Here is a 19,912-nt window from a genome sequence, read left to right as displayed (position 1 = left end):
TCACTTAACCTCTCGGGGACCTGGACAAACAATTCTCATTAAGAGTGGCAGCAAAAATTTCCCCACTGCAGGTTTCTTATGCCAAAAAGACTAAAAACAGATTCAAGCCTCTCCCCACACAACAATAAATAAAAATACAAAAAACAAATGTAGGAAGATTAACAACATAGTGTAACAAGTGAATCTGGGAAATGTATAAAACTACATTTCCCGTGATCCAACATGGTCCAACTGTTTTCCGTTTCCGACGTCTTGACGCAGGGGAGCGCTTAAATCTCGTGGGTTAGGAGGGAGTCTCTCTTTTTTTGGGATTAGGCCATGGCCAGGAAACAGGAGACAGAATGGAGGCGGCGGCAGTTTTGAATGCTTACAAGCGCGTGGTCTAATGATTTTATCTATCAACATGGCTTTAATTAAAATACTAATTTATATTATTATCACAGCCTTTATCATTTTTCATATTAACAATAGTCAATTTTAGCAAGAGAATTTGTGGCATTCTCTTTGTTTTATAGTTTTGGGCAAGGGGGGATCCTCAGAGATCAGAAGTAGTAAAGTAGCACTATAAAAAGAACCCTAGATTGGTTTGCTACTAATTGAACTCAGTGTCATTCCTTTACTTTTATAAAAAACCAAACCAAACAAAATAATCAAACCAAACAAATACTATGTAGTGGTCCCAAGGCAAAAGACTGGTAAGGACTAAGCAATGGTAGTTAAGTGACTTGTCCAGGGTCACACAGCTAAGAAGTGTCTGAGGCTAGATTTGAACCTAGAACCCCCTCATCTCTGGACTTGGCTCTCAATTAACTAAGCAACCTAGCTAGGCCCCATTCCTTTAATTTTAAAGACGGAGGCTGTTATTTCCTAAAGAATATAAGTTTCCCAAAAGCCGAGATTGGCCCCAATTTCAAATCACCAGCCTCTAAAATGATAGCAGGAGAAAGTAATGAATGTTGGAGGGGATGTGGCAAAATTGGGACATTAATGCATTGCTGGTGGAGTTGTGAACTGATCCAACCATTCTGGATGGCAATTTGGAACTATGACCAAAGAGCTCTAAAAGACTGCCTGCCCTTTGATCCAGCCATACAATTGTTGGGTTTGTACCCCAAAGAGATCATAGATAAACAGACGTGTACAAAAATATTTATAGCTGTGCTTTTTGTGGTGGCAAAAAAACTGGAAAATGAGGGTATGCCCTTCAATTAGGGAATGGCTGAACAAATTGTGGCATATGCTAGTGATGGAATACTATTGTGATCAAAGGAATAATAAATTGGAGGAATTCCATATGAACTGGAAAGACCTCCAGGAAGTGATGCTGAGTGAAAGGAGCAGAGCCAGGAGAACATTGTACACAGAGACTGATACACTGTGGTAAAATAGAATGTAATGGACTTCTGTACTAGGAGCAATGCAATGACCCAGGACAATTCTGAGGGACTTATGGAAAAGAATGCTCTCCACATTCAGAGGAAGAACTACAGGGGTGGAAACACAGAAGAAAAACAACCGCTTGAACACATGGGTTGAGGTAGGCACAATTGGGGATGTAGACTCAAAACGATCACACCAATGCAACTATCAATAATATGGAAATAGGTCTTGATCGATGACACATGTTAAAACTAGTGGAAATATGTGTCGGCTATGGGGGGGGAGGTTTGAAGGGGAAAGAATATGAATCATGTAACCATGTACAACTTTTCTAGAAAATAAAAATTATTAAAAAAAAAAAAAGGAAAATCATAAGCCTCTAGGTACAAGGCCTTAAACAGATTTAATATATACTTGTTTGAATGTCTGTACCTGTAGGAGGGCCTTCTTGAGAGAATTTCTCTTCTTTTTTGAGAATCTGTGACACTATCTACTGATTCCTGTGAATCTTCACTCTCTGCAATAGTAGAAATCTGAAAAGAAACATAATTATATCACTTTGAGTTCAGTTTATAAAGTAATTTTGTGTATAATAAGAAGTCAAGAACATAAGTAACACAATTCAGCTGGAATTAAGGGTTTCATGGAAAAGAGAGAGCAAATATTCCAAAATAATTTAGAACTATAAGAATTTGCCAGTCCATGCTATACCTAAACTTAACCTTTATACTTAAACAAAATAAGTCTTCAAAGTGGTATAGTAAAAAGAGTGCTGAATTGGTCTGTCAGTAACTAGCTGCATTACTCTGAACTAAATCATTTAATTTTGGAGGCTTCAATTTCCCTTTCTGTAAACTGAAAAGTGTTAGAAGCTATGATTCCTCTTAGCTCTAAATTATATGATTTTATGAATGGATCACTTTCCCCCCTTAGCTATTTATATTTTATTCTCTGGGCACTGAGACCCTTTCTAGCTCCAGAACTCTCACAATAGGGACTCCACTGTTCTGAAGTATGCTAAAAGGACTGCTCTACTTGGTTAGACTCCAGTCATATTTCACTTGACTTCTAGAGCTCTTCTTGCCAGTATTATGCACAGTATACTCCTTTTTTTTTTTTTGGATGTTTTTTTCTTGAACTATAATAAAATTAATTTCAACATTGCCACTGGAAAGGTGTGTCAATCTACTCTCCTTAGAGATCCATTCATTATTACTATAATTTTCCAAACCAAAATATCCATCTCTGACCAATACTCCTCTTAGATATGTTGTTTCCCTTTATTGGAATATAAACTTCTTGAAAGCATGCTTATTTTTCCATTTGAATCTTTAACACTTGGCATTATTCTGGGCACAAAGCTTAATAAATGTTTTCTAAAATGTATACCTTTAATTATGCCGAAGTGAAACAAATTAATAAATAGAATAAAATAAACCATAGTTCTGCAACTGACTATGGCTACTTATGTAAACTCTTGTTTGTAATAGAAACTGCATCATAGACTAATGGACATTGATAGCTGCTGATAAAAATTGTAATAGTCATGGAAATTACTTTTGGCAAGTAAATTTAATCGCTGATAAATAATATTTCAATTCCAATACTTAAAGGATCTGTGATTTCAATAACGTAGGCATCTCTTCCACTAATGTAGAACACAATTCTTTGGTAAAATGATCTCTGAAAATTGCAGTGGCCCAGAAAATGATCATTCAGCAGTCAATATGGGAAAAAGTCTTCCCAAACTTAGCTAAACTTGTCCTTGAACAGCAGATGCAGTATACCATTGAGCCTATATACCAAACCTTTTCAATCTAAGACTTGTGGTCTTCTAATGGATTATATAAAAGTTTAGAGTCATCTTCAGGACATGTTGATGCATTAGCGTAGGGCTTCGGTAGAGAATTACACACTAGGATCTAGATCTAAAGTTGGAGGGATCTCAAGAGCCATTTAGTATAATTCTTTCATTTGGGAGATGAGGAAGTTGAGGTTCAAGTAGAAGCATAAGTGATTTATCCAAGGTCACACAGGTATCATCAGAGGTACAATCAAAAGAACTGTTGATGAACAGTTTCCACATGTTCTGTATCATCTGGTCTATGTAAGAGTTTTTTAAGGATGGCATAATTACAAAGAAGAAAATAAGTCTCTAAGAGGGTAAAGTTTGCTCCCATGTTTTACAGGCAGCACTAAGTAAAGGCTTGGATAGTCCTTCCCAGTTTGGAGACCACTGTAGTATTTATTTCAATGTCAAGTACTTCTGAAATATTAGGTGGGTTTTAGGGGATGTGTTAGATGTTTAATTAGGGCCAGAAACAGAAGATTAAACTGTTTTGAGAAGGCCACCCAAGCCCAGTGCAGGCAGAGCCAGACACTGAGATGACATACACAGACCACTAAACTATGAAATAACAGTTGTTGTTGTTGTTTTTTTTTTTTTTACAAGGGAAAGGTTAGAAGGGATTTGTATAAACTTACTCTCTAATATTAACTAACTACACCTCCCCAGATGTAAATATCTCTTCACAAAGATTTGTTCAGAGTAGTTTTCCTACTCTACTCCTCTCCTCTCTATATAACCCCAAATTCCTATACTTGGCTAAGCTAAGCTAACACTAACCCCCCCTCCACCCTTTGATGATTGTTATAAAGAAATGAGGCAATCTAGGCAGGTCTCAGGCAATTTGGGTAGTGAGGAGGGATAAAGGGGATATAGGTGATTTGGAAGGGGAATGAAAGGGATAGCTGAGTGTATGGAAGGGATGAATTGATGTGATATATAGGAGGTAGGGGAATGAGAGGGAGTATACAGGAGGGCAGCTTAAACAGGCTTATTCACTGAGGCTAGAGACAGAGGATACTGGGGAGATAGGTTGAACCCTTCAGGCAGGGAAGGTATTTCTAAGGTACAAAAGGAATTTGGGCCAGACAGAAATGTTTAGATTGAGCCTGGGATTTCTCCTTTTAATTTCTAGAGTCCCTTGAGGGAGGAGTCAAAAGGGCTCCTCCCTGCCAGTGAAACTGATGGCTGCAGGAAGTCTCGGGTAGATACTCCTGCCAAGATGGATGCTTGCGGTTCCCTCAAGAAATAAAAGATATAATTCCTTCCCTCTTCAGCCCTTGCCTTAATTTTCGATACAATGATTCACCAGAGGCTTTGAGTAGGTAACAAAGGGGATTTATTACTGTCAGGTTAATCAGAGGGAAAGAGGTTTTAGGTTTTCTAACCGCTGCTAGGGAGAAAGCTGGTATTGGCGGATGGGTCACAGGAGAGGGTTAGACTGAGAGAGTCTGGCTCTCCCAGTCAGGAAGGTTTGACTGCCTTTGAAATAAGGTATTTATCAAATCACTAAATTAACTAGTTTTAGTGTAACTAGTTTTAGGATGCCCTACTTGCCAGCAGAAACTAAACCCACAATGTCTAATCACCAAGCCACCCTTCCTCCCAGGGCCCAAAGGGAAATTCAGTGAAATAGCAGGGATGTAATGGAGAGACCAGGGCGAGGTGCAGAGAAATCAGATAGGTCCAAATTTTCCCAAGATAAAATAAGCACAGGCCAATGCCAAAGCCAAAAGGCCAAAGCCAAGCTGAAAAGCTGAAGCCAAAGTTCAAAAAACAAAAGCCCCCAGGCAAAGCTAAAGCCAGAAGGCAAAAGCAAAGGGTCTGTAAGTCTGGCAGGACCCAAAGACGGACCAAGATCGAAAGGATCTAGGCCAAGTCTCACAATCTCCTAACCAAAACATATAGGACTCCTCAAGAAAACATAAAAACAAATCCAGAGGAACGAAGGGACCCCACAACAGGGCTCAGCATTGGAGGTAAGTGGAATCGGGGCATTTCCATGCTATAAAGGGGTGAAACAGCTCTCACTAAAACGCGAGCTGAGCAAATCCCTCCCCCACCCCACCCCACTTACAGTGCCAAAGCCAGCTCACAAGAGTTAGAGCAAGTTTGGGGCACGCATTAAGTTCTTGGCAGCGACCTGGGGTCACCAGTGCCTGCCCCTAAGAGCACCAAGACTTAAGACCCCAAGAGGCTAAAGAACGTGCGAGGACTTTGAACATAGACCTTGAGCGCAGGTACGAGTGAGGGCTCTGACACAAGCTCAAACATGGATCCTTAGCTCAGGTGAGATCTCGGATCCTGAGAGCAAGCTCGGACCTTGAGTGAGGACCCAGTGCACAGGGGTGCACAACTGTGGAAACAGCGCCCTGAGACTGTTAAAGGAGCCTCGGGCAGAGGAACAAGCAAGGGGACCTCCAGGAGAGGGCGCATGGCTAACAATGGCAAGCCAGAGACAAGAACCCCCAAAGAGAAAGATCATCAAGAAGAAATCTGTAACACTCAACAACTTGTACACAGATAAAATCCAGACAAAAGAGCAAACAGCAGAGGAGAACAAACAAGTAATCATATCCAAATCTTCCCAAAATAATGAAAAGTGGCCACAAGCTATTGAAGAGTTCAAATCTGAGATGATGAGAAAGACGAAAGAGATTTGGCAAGAGAAGTGGGAAATAGCTCAAAATTAACGGGTTAAAAGACAGAACCTCCCCATTGGAGAAAGATGCCCCAAAATCCAAAGAAGTGGCAAGCAAATTGGAAACCAAAATCTGGCAAGAAAATAACAGTTTAAAAGGCAGAATTTCACAATTGGAAAGTGAGGCAAGTAAATTGAAGACCAGAAATGACCAGATTGAAAAGGAAAACCAAAAGATTATAGTTGAAAACCAGATCCTAAAGACTAGAATTGAGCAATTAAAAGCTAATGATCACGCAAGACAGCAAGAACAAATAAAACAAAGTCAAAAGACTGATGAAATAGAAGGAAACATGAAATATCTCAATGAGAAAGTGACAGACCAAGAAAACAGATCCAGAAGAGACAATCTGAGAATCATTGGTCTTCCTGAGAAAAGCAGAAATTAATAGATATTCAGACTCCATACTAAAAGAAATTATTCAGCAAAATTGCCCTGAAGTTCTACAACAAGAAGGCAATATAGACAATGAAAGGATCCATAGATCACCCTCAACACTAGACCCAGAAAAGACAACCCCCAGGAATATAATAGTCAAATTCAAGAGTTTCCAAGGAAAAGAAAAAATTTTTACAAGAAGCCAGAAAGAGACAATTCAGATATCAAGGAGCACCAAACACGATCACACAGAATTTGGCAGCCTCCACACTACAAGACCTCAAGGCTTGGAATATGATATTCAGAAAGGCAAGAGAACTGGGTCTACAACCGAGGATCACCTACCCAACAAAACTAACTATATACTTCCAGGGGAAAGTTTGGGCATTCAACAAGATAGAAGATTTCCAAGTATTTGCACATAAAAGACCAGGACTAAATGGAAAGTTTGATATCCAACCACAAAAATCAAGAGAAATATGAAAAGGTAAATAAAAAACAGAGAGGAAAGAAAGAAAACTCGTATTTTTAAAATTTGCCTCTTTAAGGGCTTCAATATGATCTAATTATTTGTATTCCTATGTGGAGAAATGTTATGTATAATTCTCTTTAAGGAACTCTATTCACTATTATAGTATTCACTACTATAGTAAATCGAAGAACTATTCACAGGGAGAGGTTGGAATACTAAATGGTCTAAGAAGATTTGGGGGTGGAAAAGAGGGAGGTGAATAGTAGAGGACACCAAGAGAAACTTGAATGAATAAGAAAAGTAGGATATTCTATTACACACAAAGAGGGCATGGGAAGGGGAAGGGATGAATATTATTATAAGAAGGAGAGGAAGAAAGCATTAAGAGGTAATATTTAAACCTTACTCTCAGTGTAATTAACCCTGAGAGGGAAGAGTAGTTTTATCCATTGGGATATAAAACTCTTATATAACCCTACTGAGAAAGTCAGAAGGGATAAACCAAGGGGAGCAGGAGAATGGGGAGGTCAAAAAAGGGAGGGGAGAAGAACAGGGAGGGAATTCATTAAGCCTTAAAAATAAAAAGAGGGGAATAATAAGGGAGGGGGTAGAAAGGGAAGTAAATCAAGGGAGAGGACGAGGATTACTGGCATAAAGCAAACCACTGGTTTAAAAGGAAATAGCGTAAGAAGAAGGGGTAGAACTAGGAGAGGATACCAAAATGTTGGCGAATACACAACTGATAATTATAACTCTGAATGTGAATGGGATGAACTTGCCCATAAAAAGGAAGCAAATAGCAGAGTGGATTAGAAACCAAAATCCTACCATTGGTTCTCTACAAAAAACACATTAGGCGGGTGGACATGCACAGGTTTAAGGTAAAGGGCTTGAGCAAAATCCTTTGGGCCTCAAATGAGAAAAAGAAGGTAGGAGTGGCAATTATGATTTCTGACAAATACAAAGTAAAAATAGATATGATTAAAAAAGACAGAGGAGGTCATTACATCCTGATTAAAGGGAGTATAGACAACGAGGAAACAACAATGCTCAATATGTACCCACCAAATGGCATAGCAACCAGATTCATAAAGGAGAAACTGGCAGATCTCAAGAAGGAAATAGATAGTAAAACCTTACTAGAGGGATCTAAATATCCCTCTTTCAGGTCTAGATAAATCAAACCAAAAAATAAATAAGAGGTAAGAGAGATGAATGAAGTCTTAGAAAAATTAGATTTAATAGATATGTGGAGAAAAAGGAATACACCTTTTCAGCTGTACATGGTACATTCACAAAGACTGACCATGTAATAGGACATAGAAACATTACAAACAAATGCAAAAGAGCAGAAATAATAAATGTAACCTTCTCAGATCATAATGCAACAAAAATAATAATTATTAAGGGCATATGGACAGGCAATCAAAAACCCAATTGGAAATTAAATAATATGCTTCTCCAAAACCAGCTAGTCAAAGAAGAAATCATACAATCAATCAACAATTTCATTGAAGAGAATGACAATGATGAGACATCCTACAAAAATCTGTGGGAAGCAGCCAAGGCAGTACTCAGGGGGAAATTTATATCCTTGAGTGCATATATTAACAAATTAGGGAGGGTAAAGATTAACGAAATAGTCATGCAACTTAAAAAATTAGAAAGTAAGGAAATTAAAAATCCCTAGATGAAAACTAAATTAGAAATGCTAAAAATCAAGGGAGAAATCAATAAAATTGAAAGTAAAAGAACTATTAAAATAATAAGACTAGAAGCTGGTATTTTTAAAAAACAGATAAAATAGACAAAGCAATGGTCAATCAAAAAAAAAAAGGAAAGAAGAAAACCAAATTGACAGTATCAAAGATGAAAAGGGAGACCTTACCTCTAACGAAGGGGAAATTAAGGCAATCATTAAAAACTATTTTGCCCAATTATATGGCAATAAATACAGCAATCTAGGAGATATGGATGAATATTTACAAAAATACAAATTGCTGAGATTAACAGCAGAAGAAATAGAATACCTAAATAATCACATATCAGAAAAGGAAATTGAACAAGCCATCAAAGAACTCCCTAAGAAAAAATCGCAAGGGCCTGATGGATTCACAAGTGAATTCTATCAGACATTCAAAGAGCAACTTGACTTGAATATAAAGAGGGAAACTATAAATAAGTTAAGTGAACATAAAATAGTTTACTTTTCAGATCTCTGGGAAAGGAAAGATTTTAAAACCAAGCAAGAGTTAGAGAAAATTACAAAATGTAAAATAAATGATTTTGATTATATCAAACTAAAAAGCTTTTGTACAAACAAAAACAATGTAGTCAAAATCAGAAGGGAAACAACAAATTGGGAAAAAAATGTTTATAACAAAAAACTCTGACAGGGGTCTAATTACTCAAATATACAAGGAGTTAATCCAATTGTATAAAAAAATCAAGCCATTCCCCAAATGATACATGGGCAAGAGACATCAGGCAATTTTCAGATAAAGAAATCAAAAGTATCAATAATCACATGAGAAAGTGTTCTAAATCTCTAATAATCAGAGAAATGCAAATCAAAACAAATCTGAGGTATCACCTCACACCCAGCAAATTGGCTAAAATAACAACAGGGGATAGTAATGAATGCTGGAGGGGATGTTGCAAAACTGGGACATTAATGCATTGCTGGTGGAGTTGTGAACTGATCCAACCATTCTGGATGGCAATTTGGAACTATGCTCAAAGGGCCTAAAAAAATGCCTGCCCTTCGATCAGCCATACCATTGTCACATTTGTACCCCAAAGAGATCATAGATAAACAGACTTGTACAAAAATATTTATAGCTGTGCTTTTTGTGGTTGCAAAAAAATGGAAAATGAGGGTATATCCTTCAATTGGGGAATGGTTGAACAAATTGTGGTATATACTGGTGATGGAATACTATTGTGCTCAAAGGAATAATAAACTGGAGGAATTCCATGTGAACTGGAAAGACCTCCAGGAATTGATGCAGAGCGAAATGAGTGGAGCCAGAAGAACATTGTACACAGAGACCAATACACTGTGGTAAAATAGAAAGTAATGGACTTCTGTACTAGGAGCAATGCAATGACCCAGGACAATTCTGAGGGACTTATGGAAAAGAACGCTCTCCACATTCAGAGGAAGAACTGCAGGAGTGGAAACAAAAGAAAAAGAACTGCTTGAACACATGGGTTGAGGCAGACATGATTGGGGATGTAGACTTGAAACTACCACACCAATGCAACTATAAACAATTTGGAAACAGGTCTTGATGAATCACACATGTTAAAACCAGTGGAAATATGCATCAGGATGGGGGGTTGGAGCTGGGGGGGGGGGTGAAGGGGAAAATAAGAGCATGTATTATGTAACCATGTTAACTTTTCTAAAAAATAAATATTAATAAATGTTTAAAAAAAAATAAAAGAAAATGCTTAATTTATAGGTCCAAAGCATAGACTAAGTGCTACCAGGATTTATTTGAATGTTTAAGTAAAGCTAAACATAGAACCATTCTAGCTATGATTTCCAGAAACTTGAGAATTCCTGCTTTGGAACGCGGAGGTGTCTAAACTTATTTAACTATTTAGAGTCTTCTTAATCTTTTAATAGTGTTTACATGTGCCAGAACTCTTCATGTGCATACAAGTAAGTAAAATCACCTAGCATTTGTAGTCTTCAATACTATCATCATGCATTGTTCTTCTTCTTTATCTCAAACTATCCCTTAAAAGCATGCAGGACCAGTGTTTTTAGTATTTGGATCACTTAACTCCATAAGAGACATGCAACAACAGTAACTTTATAGTCACTGGAATTTATACAACTATATATTATTTACTTTAGTGTAAATAGTCAATAGTGTGTTATTTTTGCTTTTTAAAAAATCCTGCCCTTTGAAATGGTTTCCTTCTCATTTTGGTTGCACTGGCTTTGTTTTGAGTAAAAATTTCATGCAATCAAAATTATCCATTTTATCCCCCCATAACTATGATCTTGTTTGATGAACTATTTCTTCTCTTATCAATCCATCTGATAGGTAATGTTTTCCCATGTTCCCCTAATTTGCAGATATCCTCCTTTACAACTAAATCAGGTACCCATTTTATCTTGGTATACAGGATGAAATCTTGATCTATGCCTAGTTTCTACCAGACTGCTTACCAGTTTTCTCTATAGTTCTTGTAAATAGCAAATTCTTGGGCCAATGATTAGAATCTTTGGGCTTATTGAACACTTTGATTATTATGGTTATTTACTTCTGTATATTGTATCCTTAATTTATTCCATTGATCAACCACCCTATTCCTTTTCTAGAATCAGATTGTTTTAATGATTACAGAGCTCTGTAGTATAGTTTAAGATCTAGCATTACTAAGCCATATTCCTTGTCTTAAAAAAAAAAAGATTCTATTAATATTCTTGACCTTTTGTTTCCCCGATGAATTTTTTTTAAATTATTTTTTCTCTGGTAATTTGATAGGGTTAAATTCATTTAGGTAATATTATCATTTTTTTTATATTGATTCTACTAACACATAAGCAATTAATAGTTTTCCAAATGTTTAGAACTATATTTTAATTGTGTTCATGTAGTTCCTGTGTATGCCTTGGTAGGTAGATTACCAAGTATTTTTTTACTATGTGTAGTTCTTTTAAATCTTTTTCTGCTGTGTTTTGTTAGTAATAGAAAAATGATGATGACTTTCTTGGTTTTATTTCATATGCCGTAATTCTGCTAAAGTTGTAGATTGCTTTGACTAGTTTTTTAGCTGTTTCTCTAGAGATTTTTTTTCTTAAGATTCTCATTCTCTTAGGGTACTTATTACAGTGCCTGCAAAGATTAATGTTTTGTTTCTTTATTGCCTATTCTTATTCCTTCAATTTGTTTTTTATCTAGTTGTGATTAATATGACTAACGGTGATAATGGACATCCTTTTTTCATCCCTGATCATCAATAAGGCTTCTAGTTTCTCCCCATTACAGGACAATGGTTTTAGATAGATATTATATACCATTCTAAGAAAATTTTGATTTATTCCTGTTTTCTAGTGTTTTTAATAGGAATGGGACAGAGGGGGAGTTAAGATGGTGGCATAGAAGGGAAATCCTAGAGCTGCTCTAAATAGCCTTCCAAACTGATCTTTAAAAAGTCTTTCAAGGGGCAGCTGGGTAGCTCAATGGATTCAGAGTCAGGCCTAGAGACTAGAGGTCTTGGTTCAAATCTAACCTCAGACACTTCCCAGCTGTGTGACTCTGGGCAAGTCACTTGACCCCCATTGCTCACCCTTACCACTCTTCCACCTATGAGCCAATACACAGAAGTTAAGGGTTTAAAAAAAAAAGTCTCTCAAAAGGACAGAAATCAAAGCAGGACAAGCAAAGGGGCTCTTCCACTGAAAACAGTATGAAAGGTAGGCAGAGAAAGGAGATTTCCATGTTACTGGTAATGTGCATGCTGACCCTCCCCCTCACCCCCACTACCACAACGGAAGCATAGCCAGGACCTGGGCAACCTTCAAATAATAGGAGGCAACCTACACTAAAGAAAAACCACTGCAGACCTATCCCTGGTGGCTCTAGACCCTAACAGTGAGAATCAAAGCTTAAAAGCAGTGGACTAACTTGATGGCTGCAGCAGTAGAGGGAGTGAAGATAGCTTCAGGGCAAAACACTGGGAAGCAGGCTAAGCCAACAAAAAAAACACCAAAAACCTACCCCTGGAAACCCTAGGCATTGGAGGTAAGGTTCACAGTTCTATAGCACTAGGCTCACTCCCTGGCCTCTGAGAGGGAAGTGAAGATAGCCCTAAGGCAAAATCCTACAAGACAGAAACTAAGATAGAAATGACCAGCATTGAAACCTGTAGGATTCATAGTCCTTGAGTGGAAAAATGAGTAAACAGAAGCAATAAAAGCTCTTGTTCCTGGAAAATTTCTACAGAGAAAAAGAGCAAAAAAAAAAAAAAAAAGCAAGCACATGCAAACTCTCAAAAAAAAAAAAAGTTCAAGAACCTTACAAGTCAGACAGATGTCAGAAATATGGGAAAAGCAGGAAAAAGAAATTAAAGCATTGCAAAAGAAAGTAACACAAATCCGGCTTCAGACACTTCCCAGCTGTCACTTGAACCCCATTGTCCACCCTCACCACTCTTCCACCTAGGAGACAATACACAGAAGTTAAAGGTTAAAAAAATAACAGGTCAAAAGGCAAAATTGGCCAAATGGAAAAAGACACATAGAAATCAAATGAAGTACAAAAGTATAATAAAAACCAGTACTGACCTGCTGGAAGAACAGGCAAAGAAGTCCAGTGATGAGAAGAGTGCCATGAAAAGCAAAATAGGAAAAAATTGAAAATAAGAATCAAAATGTTGTGGATGAAAATCAGTCTTTAAAGACTAGAATTGGGCAAGTAGAAGCTAATGATTTCATGAGACAGCAAGAATTAATAAAACAAAACCAAAAGAATCATAAAATTTCTCATGGAAGCAATAACCAACCTGGAAAATAGATCCAGGAGAAATAACTTGATGACCTGAAAGCCATGAAAAAAAACAAAAAAACCAAAAAAACTAAACATCATATTACAAGAAATTGTCCAATAAAACTGCCTGAATATTCTTGAACAAGAGGACAAAATAGACATTGAAGGAATCCATAGATCACCTCTGCATTAAATCCCCAAATTACAACTCCCAGGAATGTTATAGCCAAATTCAAGAGCTTCCAGGCCAAGAAGAAAATACTGCAAATGGCCAGAAACAATTCAGATATCATGGAAGCTCAGTTAGGATTGCACAGGATCTAGCAGCTTCCACACTGAAGGACCACAAGGCAAATATTTTTAAATATACCCTTCTATATTAATTTTATTTGTTACACCATCAAAACTGACTACATATTTTCAGGGGAAAGTATGGGCATTTAATAAAATAAAAGATTTCCAAGCATTCCTGAAGAAAAAACTAGAATTAAATGGAAAATTTGATGTCCAAATACAACATTTAAGAGAACCATAAAAAGTAAATAAGAAGGTGAAAAAATTTAAGGGCTTCAATGAGGTCAAATTGATTATATTACTCTATGAAAAAATGTATCTGTAACTTAAAAATTGTTATCATTATCACAGTTGATAGAAGAAATATACATAGGCAGGGGGTGTGGTATTAAGCTGTTAAGGACAATATATAAAAAAAATTAGGGGGAAAAGAGAATTGTACTAAGAGAAATGTGAAGGAAGAGACAAAATGGGGTAAATTATACCACATAAAGAGGTTCATGGGGGTGGGGGGGATACTATTACAAGAAGGGAAGGATGAGGGTCTTAACAGATAAAACTCATTCTTATTGGAATCAGTTCAGAGAGGGAAGTACAGCCAGATTTATTGGGGGTATATAATCCTATCTTACTCTACAGAAAAGTAGAAGGGGAATAAGGAAGGGGGGATGTGGGGAGGGAAGTATAGTAAGGATAGGAAAAGGGGGCTGATTAAAAGCAAAATACTGGTGTGGAGGGAAAGAGTGAAAGGAGAAAGGAGAAGATTAAAAGAGGAAATCAAAATGATGGGGAATACATAGATGGCAATCATAACTGTGAATGGGATGAACTCACCCATAAAAAGGAAGTGGATAGCAGAGTGGATTAAACATTGTAATCCTACCATATTTGTTTGCAAGAAACACACATGAGGCAGGTAGACACACATAGGGTTAAGGTAAGAGGCTAGAGCAGAATTTATTGGGTATCAACTGAGAAAAAGGAAGACAGGAATAGCAATCATGATCCCTGACAAAGTTAAAGCAAAAGTAGACCTGGTTGAAAGAGATAAGGAAGGTAATTACATCCTGATAAAAGGGAGTATAGATGATGAAAAAATATCAGTACTCAACATGTATACACCTAATGGTATAGCATCCAGATTTCTAAAGGAGAAACTATTGGAGCTGAAGTAAAATTATACTAGTGGGAGACCTCAACCTTCCTCTATCAGATCTAGATAAATCAAACCAAAAAATAAATAAGAAGTAAGGAAAGTAGGAATAATGAACTGGAGGAATTCCATGTGAACTGGAAAGACCTCCAGGAATTGATACAGAGTGAAAGGAGAAGAACCAGGAGAACATTGTACACAGAGACTGATAAACTGTGGCACAATCGAATGTAATGAACTTCTCTAATAGCAACAATGCAATGTTCCAAGATATTTCTGAGGGACCTATGAGAAAGAACGCTATCCACATCAAGAGAAAGAACTGTGGGAGCAAAAACACAGAAGAAAAACAACTGCTTGATCACATGGGTCAATGGGGATATGATTACGGATGTAGACTCTAAACGATCACCCTAGTGCAGTGATGGGCAAACTATGGTCTGCGGGCCAGATGCAGCCCCCTGAAATCTGTCTATCTGGCCATGACATTATTCCTAATCTGATGAATACAATGAGTAGGATACAATACAATGAAACTTTGAAAGAGTTGCCTTAGAAACACACTGACAGATGAGCATTTCCTTTCTTTTGGCCCCCTCTTTAAAAAGTTTGTCAATCACTGCCCTAGTGCAAATATCAATAATATGGAAATAGGTCTTGATCAATGACACATGTAAAATCCAATGAAATTGCACATTTGGCTACAGGGTGGGGGGTGGTGCCTGGAGGGCAGGGAAATAACATGAATCATGTAACCATGGAAAAACACTTTAAATAAACTTAAAAAAAAAGGAAAGTGAATGAAATTTTAGGAAAATTAAGATTTAATAGATATCTGGATAAAAGTGAAGAGAGATGAAAAGGAATATACCTTCTTTTCAGCAGCACATGGTACATATACAAAGGCTGACCACATACTAGGGCATGAAAACACTGCAAACAAATGTAGGAAAGCAGAAATAGTAAATGCAACTTTTTCAGATCATAATGTGATTAAAATCATAATTAGTAAGGATTCATGGAGAGGTAAATTTAAAATTAAATGGAATTCAAAACTGGTTGGTTAAAGAACAAATCCTAGAAACAATTACTGATTTCAATGAAGGACAAAGGAGAAGACAACATATCAAAATTTATGGGATATAGCCAAAGCAGTACTCAGGGGAAAATTTATCTGTGTATGCCTATAACAACAAAAAAGGGAAAGGGGAAATCAACAAATTGGGCATGCAACTAAAAAAATTAGAAAAAGAACAAATTAAAAATCCTCATATGAAGATCAAATTGCAAATCATAAAAATCAAAGAGAAATTAGTAAAATTGAAAGTAAAAGAACTATTGAACTAATAAATGAGACTAGGAGCTGGTATCATAAAAAAATATAATAAAGTATTGGTTAATCCAATTAAAAAGAAAGGAGAGAATTAAATTAACAGTACCAGGAATGAAAAGGACTACCTCACTTCTAATGAAGAGAAAATTAAGGCAATTATTAAGTGCTATTTTGCCCAATTACATGACAATATAGGTGAAATGGCCAAATATTTACAAAAATATAAATTGCCTACATTAACAAGAGGAAATAGAATGCTTAAAATAATCCCATATCAAAAAAAAGTAACTGAACAAGCCATCAAGAAACTCCCTAAGAAAAAATCCCCAGGGCCTGATGGATTCACAAGTGAATTCTAAAGAACAATAATCCTAATAATATATAAACTATTTGACAAAATAAAGAAAGGAGTCTTACAAAATTTATTTTATGACACAAATGCGATACTGATTCCCAAGCCAGGAAAACCAAAAATAGAATAAAAAATTATAAACCAATCTCATTAATACATGGAAAAATCTTAAATAAAATATGGTAAAAAAGACTACAGCCATGTTATCATAAGGGTTATTCACTATGACCACATGGGATTGATACTAAGAATGCAAGGCTGGTTCAATATTAGGAAAATCATGTACATAACTGACCATATCAACAACCAAACTAATTGAAATCACATGATTATCTCAATAGATGCTGAAAAAGCCCTTGACAAAATACAACACCCATTCCTATTGAAAACACTAGAAAGTATAGGAATGAAAGGGACTTTCCAGAAAATAATAAGTAGTATTCATTTAAAATAATCACCAAGTATTATCTGTAATGGGGATAAGTTAGAAGCCTTCCCAATAAGATCAGGAGTAAAGCAAGGATGCCCATTATCACCACTATTATTTAATATTGTACTAGAAACTCAAGTAGTAGCAATTAGAGAAGAAAAAAAAATTGAAGGGAATAAAGTAGGCAATGAGGAAACTAAACTATCACTCTTTGCAGATGGTATACTCAGAGAATCCAGGTACATCAACTAAAAAGCTAGTGGAAATAATTAACAACTTTAGCAAAGTTGCAGGGAAGAAAATAGGCCCACATAAATCATTAGCTTTTCTATATATTACCAACAAAACTCAGAAGGCAAGAGTTAGAAGAAGAAATTTCATTTAAAATCACTCTAGACAATATAAAATATTTGGGAATCTATGTGCCAAGACAAACTGTAATGAGGGTTTAATACTGAATCTGTAATGGAGTTTGGTAAAGCTGTAGGCAGTCAGGAAGCTAAGTGGCTTAATCACAAGCTGTTTACTGATGGTACTGGATGTAGAAAAGACAAGTACCCAGTGCCTAAGACAGTGAAGGGATTGATGTTATTCCCTTGGTTAGGACTAAACCCCTTTAAGAAGATTTCCCTTCAGTCTCTGACCTGGCTGAGGAAGTAACTCCTATTGGTTGATACTGAGATTAGACAGGAAGGGAAGTATGGTGCTTCCTGTCTAAACAGTAATGGAGTTACTCTGTCTCCCTCTTAGAATCTTGAACAGCAATCTACTTTGATCTAAATTGAAGGTATGAGACACTAGTTCATAAATTAAACTAAGGATTTATTGACTAAGTCAGTGGTTCCCAAACTTTTTTGGCGTACAGCCCTCTTTTCAGAAAAAATATTACTTAGCCCCCTGGAAATTAATTTTTAAAAAATTTTAATAGCAATTAATAGGAAAGATAAATGCACCTGTGGCCATTGCTGCAGCACCTACCAGGGGGTGGTAGCGCCCACTTTGGGAATCATTGGAATAAATTGATTAGGGAAAAGGGATTGGAGAGTGGGTTAGGAACTATGAAACTAGTCTAGTACTGCCTTCTGGATCTAAGTTGATGAATTCCTTGCTATGATCTTCAGCTGTCCCAAGGGACGAGCCCTGGGACAGGAATAAATGATCTCTTGATGGTAAATATACAGCAACCTCTTGATAGGGTATAATTGGTATATCTGATTGATGTTCCTATTGAGTCAGCAAAGATCTCCAAAACCTGCCTGGCCTAGGAAAACTAAGATCCCATGTTCCGCCTCCCTCAACCATCCTGGATCCAACCCCCAGGGGTAGAAGCGAAGGTGAGAAGAGAAGTAAGGAAAAGAACAGAACCCAGCCCTGGGTCTCCAGGACTTTATATACCCTGGGTCCAACTGCCAGTTGATACTTGCTCTGTGGCTCATGCCATGGTCAGCATTCCATTCAGGGCAACTGACAAGTTGCCCCAAGCAAACATGGCAGTATTATTCCTATGTTACAAAAATCAGGAATTATATGAACACAACTACAAAACACTTTTCACACAAATAAAATTAGATCTAAACAATTGGAAAACCATTAATTGCTCATGGGTAGGATGAGCTAATATAATAAAAATGACAATCCTACCTAAATAAATTTATTTATTCAGTGCTATACCTATCAAACTACAAAAAAATCTTTTTTTATGTAATTAGATAAGAACATTCATCTGGGAGAACAAAAGATCAAGAATATCAAGGGAACGAATGAAAAAAAAAAAGTGAAGGACAGTGGCCTAGCAGTACCAAATCTTAAACTGTACTATAAAGCAGTGATCATCAAAACAAAATGGTACTAAGAGACAAAAGGATGGATCAATGGAATAGATTGGGGGTAAATGACCACAGCAAACTAGTGTTCGATAAACCCAAAGATCCCAGCTTTTGGGAAAAGAACCCAATATTTGACAAAAACTGTTGGGGAAAATTGGAGAACAATATGGGAAAAATTAGGTTTAGATCGATATCACATCCTATGTCAATATAAATTCAAAATGGGCAAATGACTTAAATATAAAGAGGGAAATTATAAGTAAATTAGGTGAATATAGAATACTATACTTATCAGATCTATGGAAAAGGAAAGAATTTAATACCAAGCAGAAGATAGAGAACATTACAAAATGTGAATGAATAATTTCCAATATATTAAATTAAAAAAGTTTTGTGCAAACAAAACCAACACAACGAAAATTAGAAGGGAAGCAACAAATTGGGAAAAAATCTATATAACAAAAGTCTCTAACAAAGATCAAATTTCTCAAATTTAAAAGGAACTGAGTCAAATGTACAAGAAATCAAGCCAACTGACAAATGGGCATGAATAAGTAGTTTTCAGATGAAGAAATCAAAACTATCCATAGTCATATGAAAAAGTGTTCTAAAACCTTTCTGATTAGAGAAATGTAAACCCCACCCCTGCGTAAAAAACTCCAACTCTGAGGTACTCCCTCATACCTAGCAGACTGGTCAATATGACAGTAAGGAAAATAATTAATGTAGATGGGGATGTGGCAAAATTGGGACACTAATGCATTGGTGTTGGACTTGTAAATTGATCCAACTATGCTGGAAGGCAATTAGGAATTATGCCCAAAGGACTTTAAAAGAATGCATGCCCTTTGATCCAGCAATACCACTACTAGGTTTTGTAATAATAATTATAATTTAAATTATGAGGCTGTTAGTAGCTTTTTAGTGGCTTTATTACAGCAAAATAGAGATATTAAAAAGAGGGAAAAAGATTCCTTCAGTTAAGTGAGCAGAGTATAGAGCCAGAGACCCACACCTGCCAACACCTTTGGTTACAAAGCAAAACTCAAGGTCCTAAAAAAGAACTCCGTAGCATAGGTCTCAGCCAAATTTATCTCCCAATCCCCTGTACGTCAAATGAGGACATACTTAAAAGGATGCTGGGAATTTAGCTCAGGTGTAGCAAATTTTCCACCTCCAGTTTGTACCCCAAAGAGATAATAAAAAAGAGTTGTACCAAAATATTCAAAGCCCTACT

General features: G+C 36.6%; 1 protein-coding gene across 1 annotated transcript in view; it reads right to left on the bottom strand.

Annotated features, from left to right (window-relative positions):
* The window catches only part of CREB1 (cAMP responsive element binding protein 1), a 117,478-nt gene that overhangs the window by 46,703 nt on the left and 50,863 nt on the right, over positions 1 to 19,912 (bottom strand). Inside the window, exon 4 of the mRNA XM_044670688.1 lies at positions 1,813 to 1,913. Coding sequence (XP_044526623.1) covers positions 1,813 to 1,913 — 101 coding nt within the window. The remainder of the gene's footprint in view (positions 1 to 1,812; positions 1,914 to 19,912) is intronic.

The sequence above is a fragment of the Gracilinanus agilis genome, chromosome 3, assembly GCF_016433145.1.
Source record: "Gracilinanus agilis isolate LMUSP501 chromosome 3, AgileGrace, whole genome shotgun sequence".
In the NCBI taxonomy this organism is placed as follows: Eukaryota; Metazoa; Chordata; class Mammalia; order Didelphimorphia; family Didelphidae; genus Gracilinanus; species Gracilinanus agilis.
The sequence above is the reverse complement of the archived record's forward strand: the minus strand, read 5'-3'. Positions and strand labels throughout refer to the sequence as shown.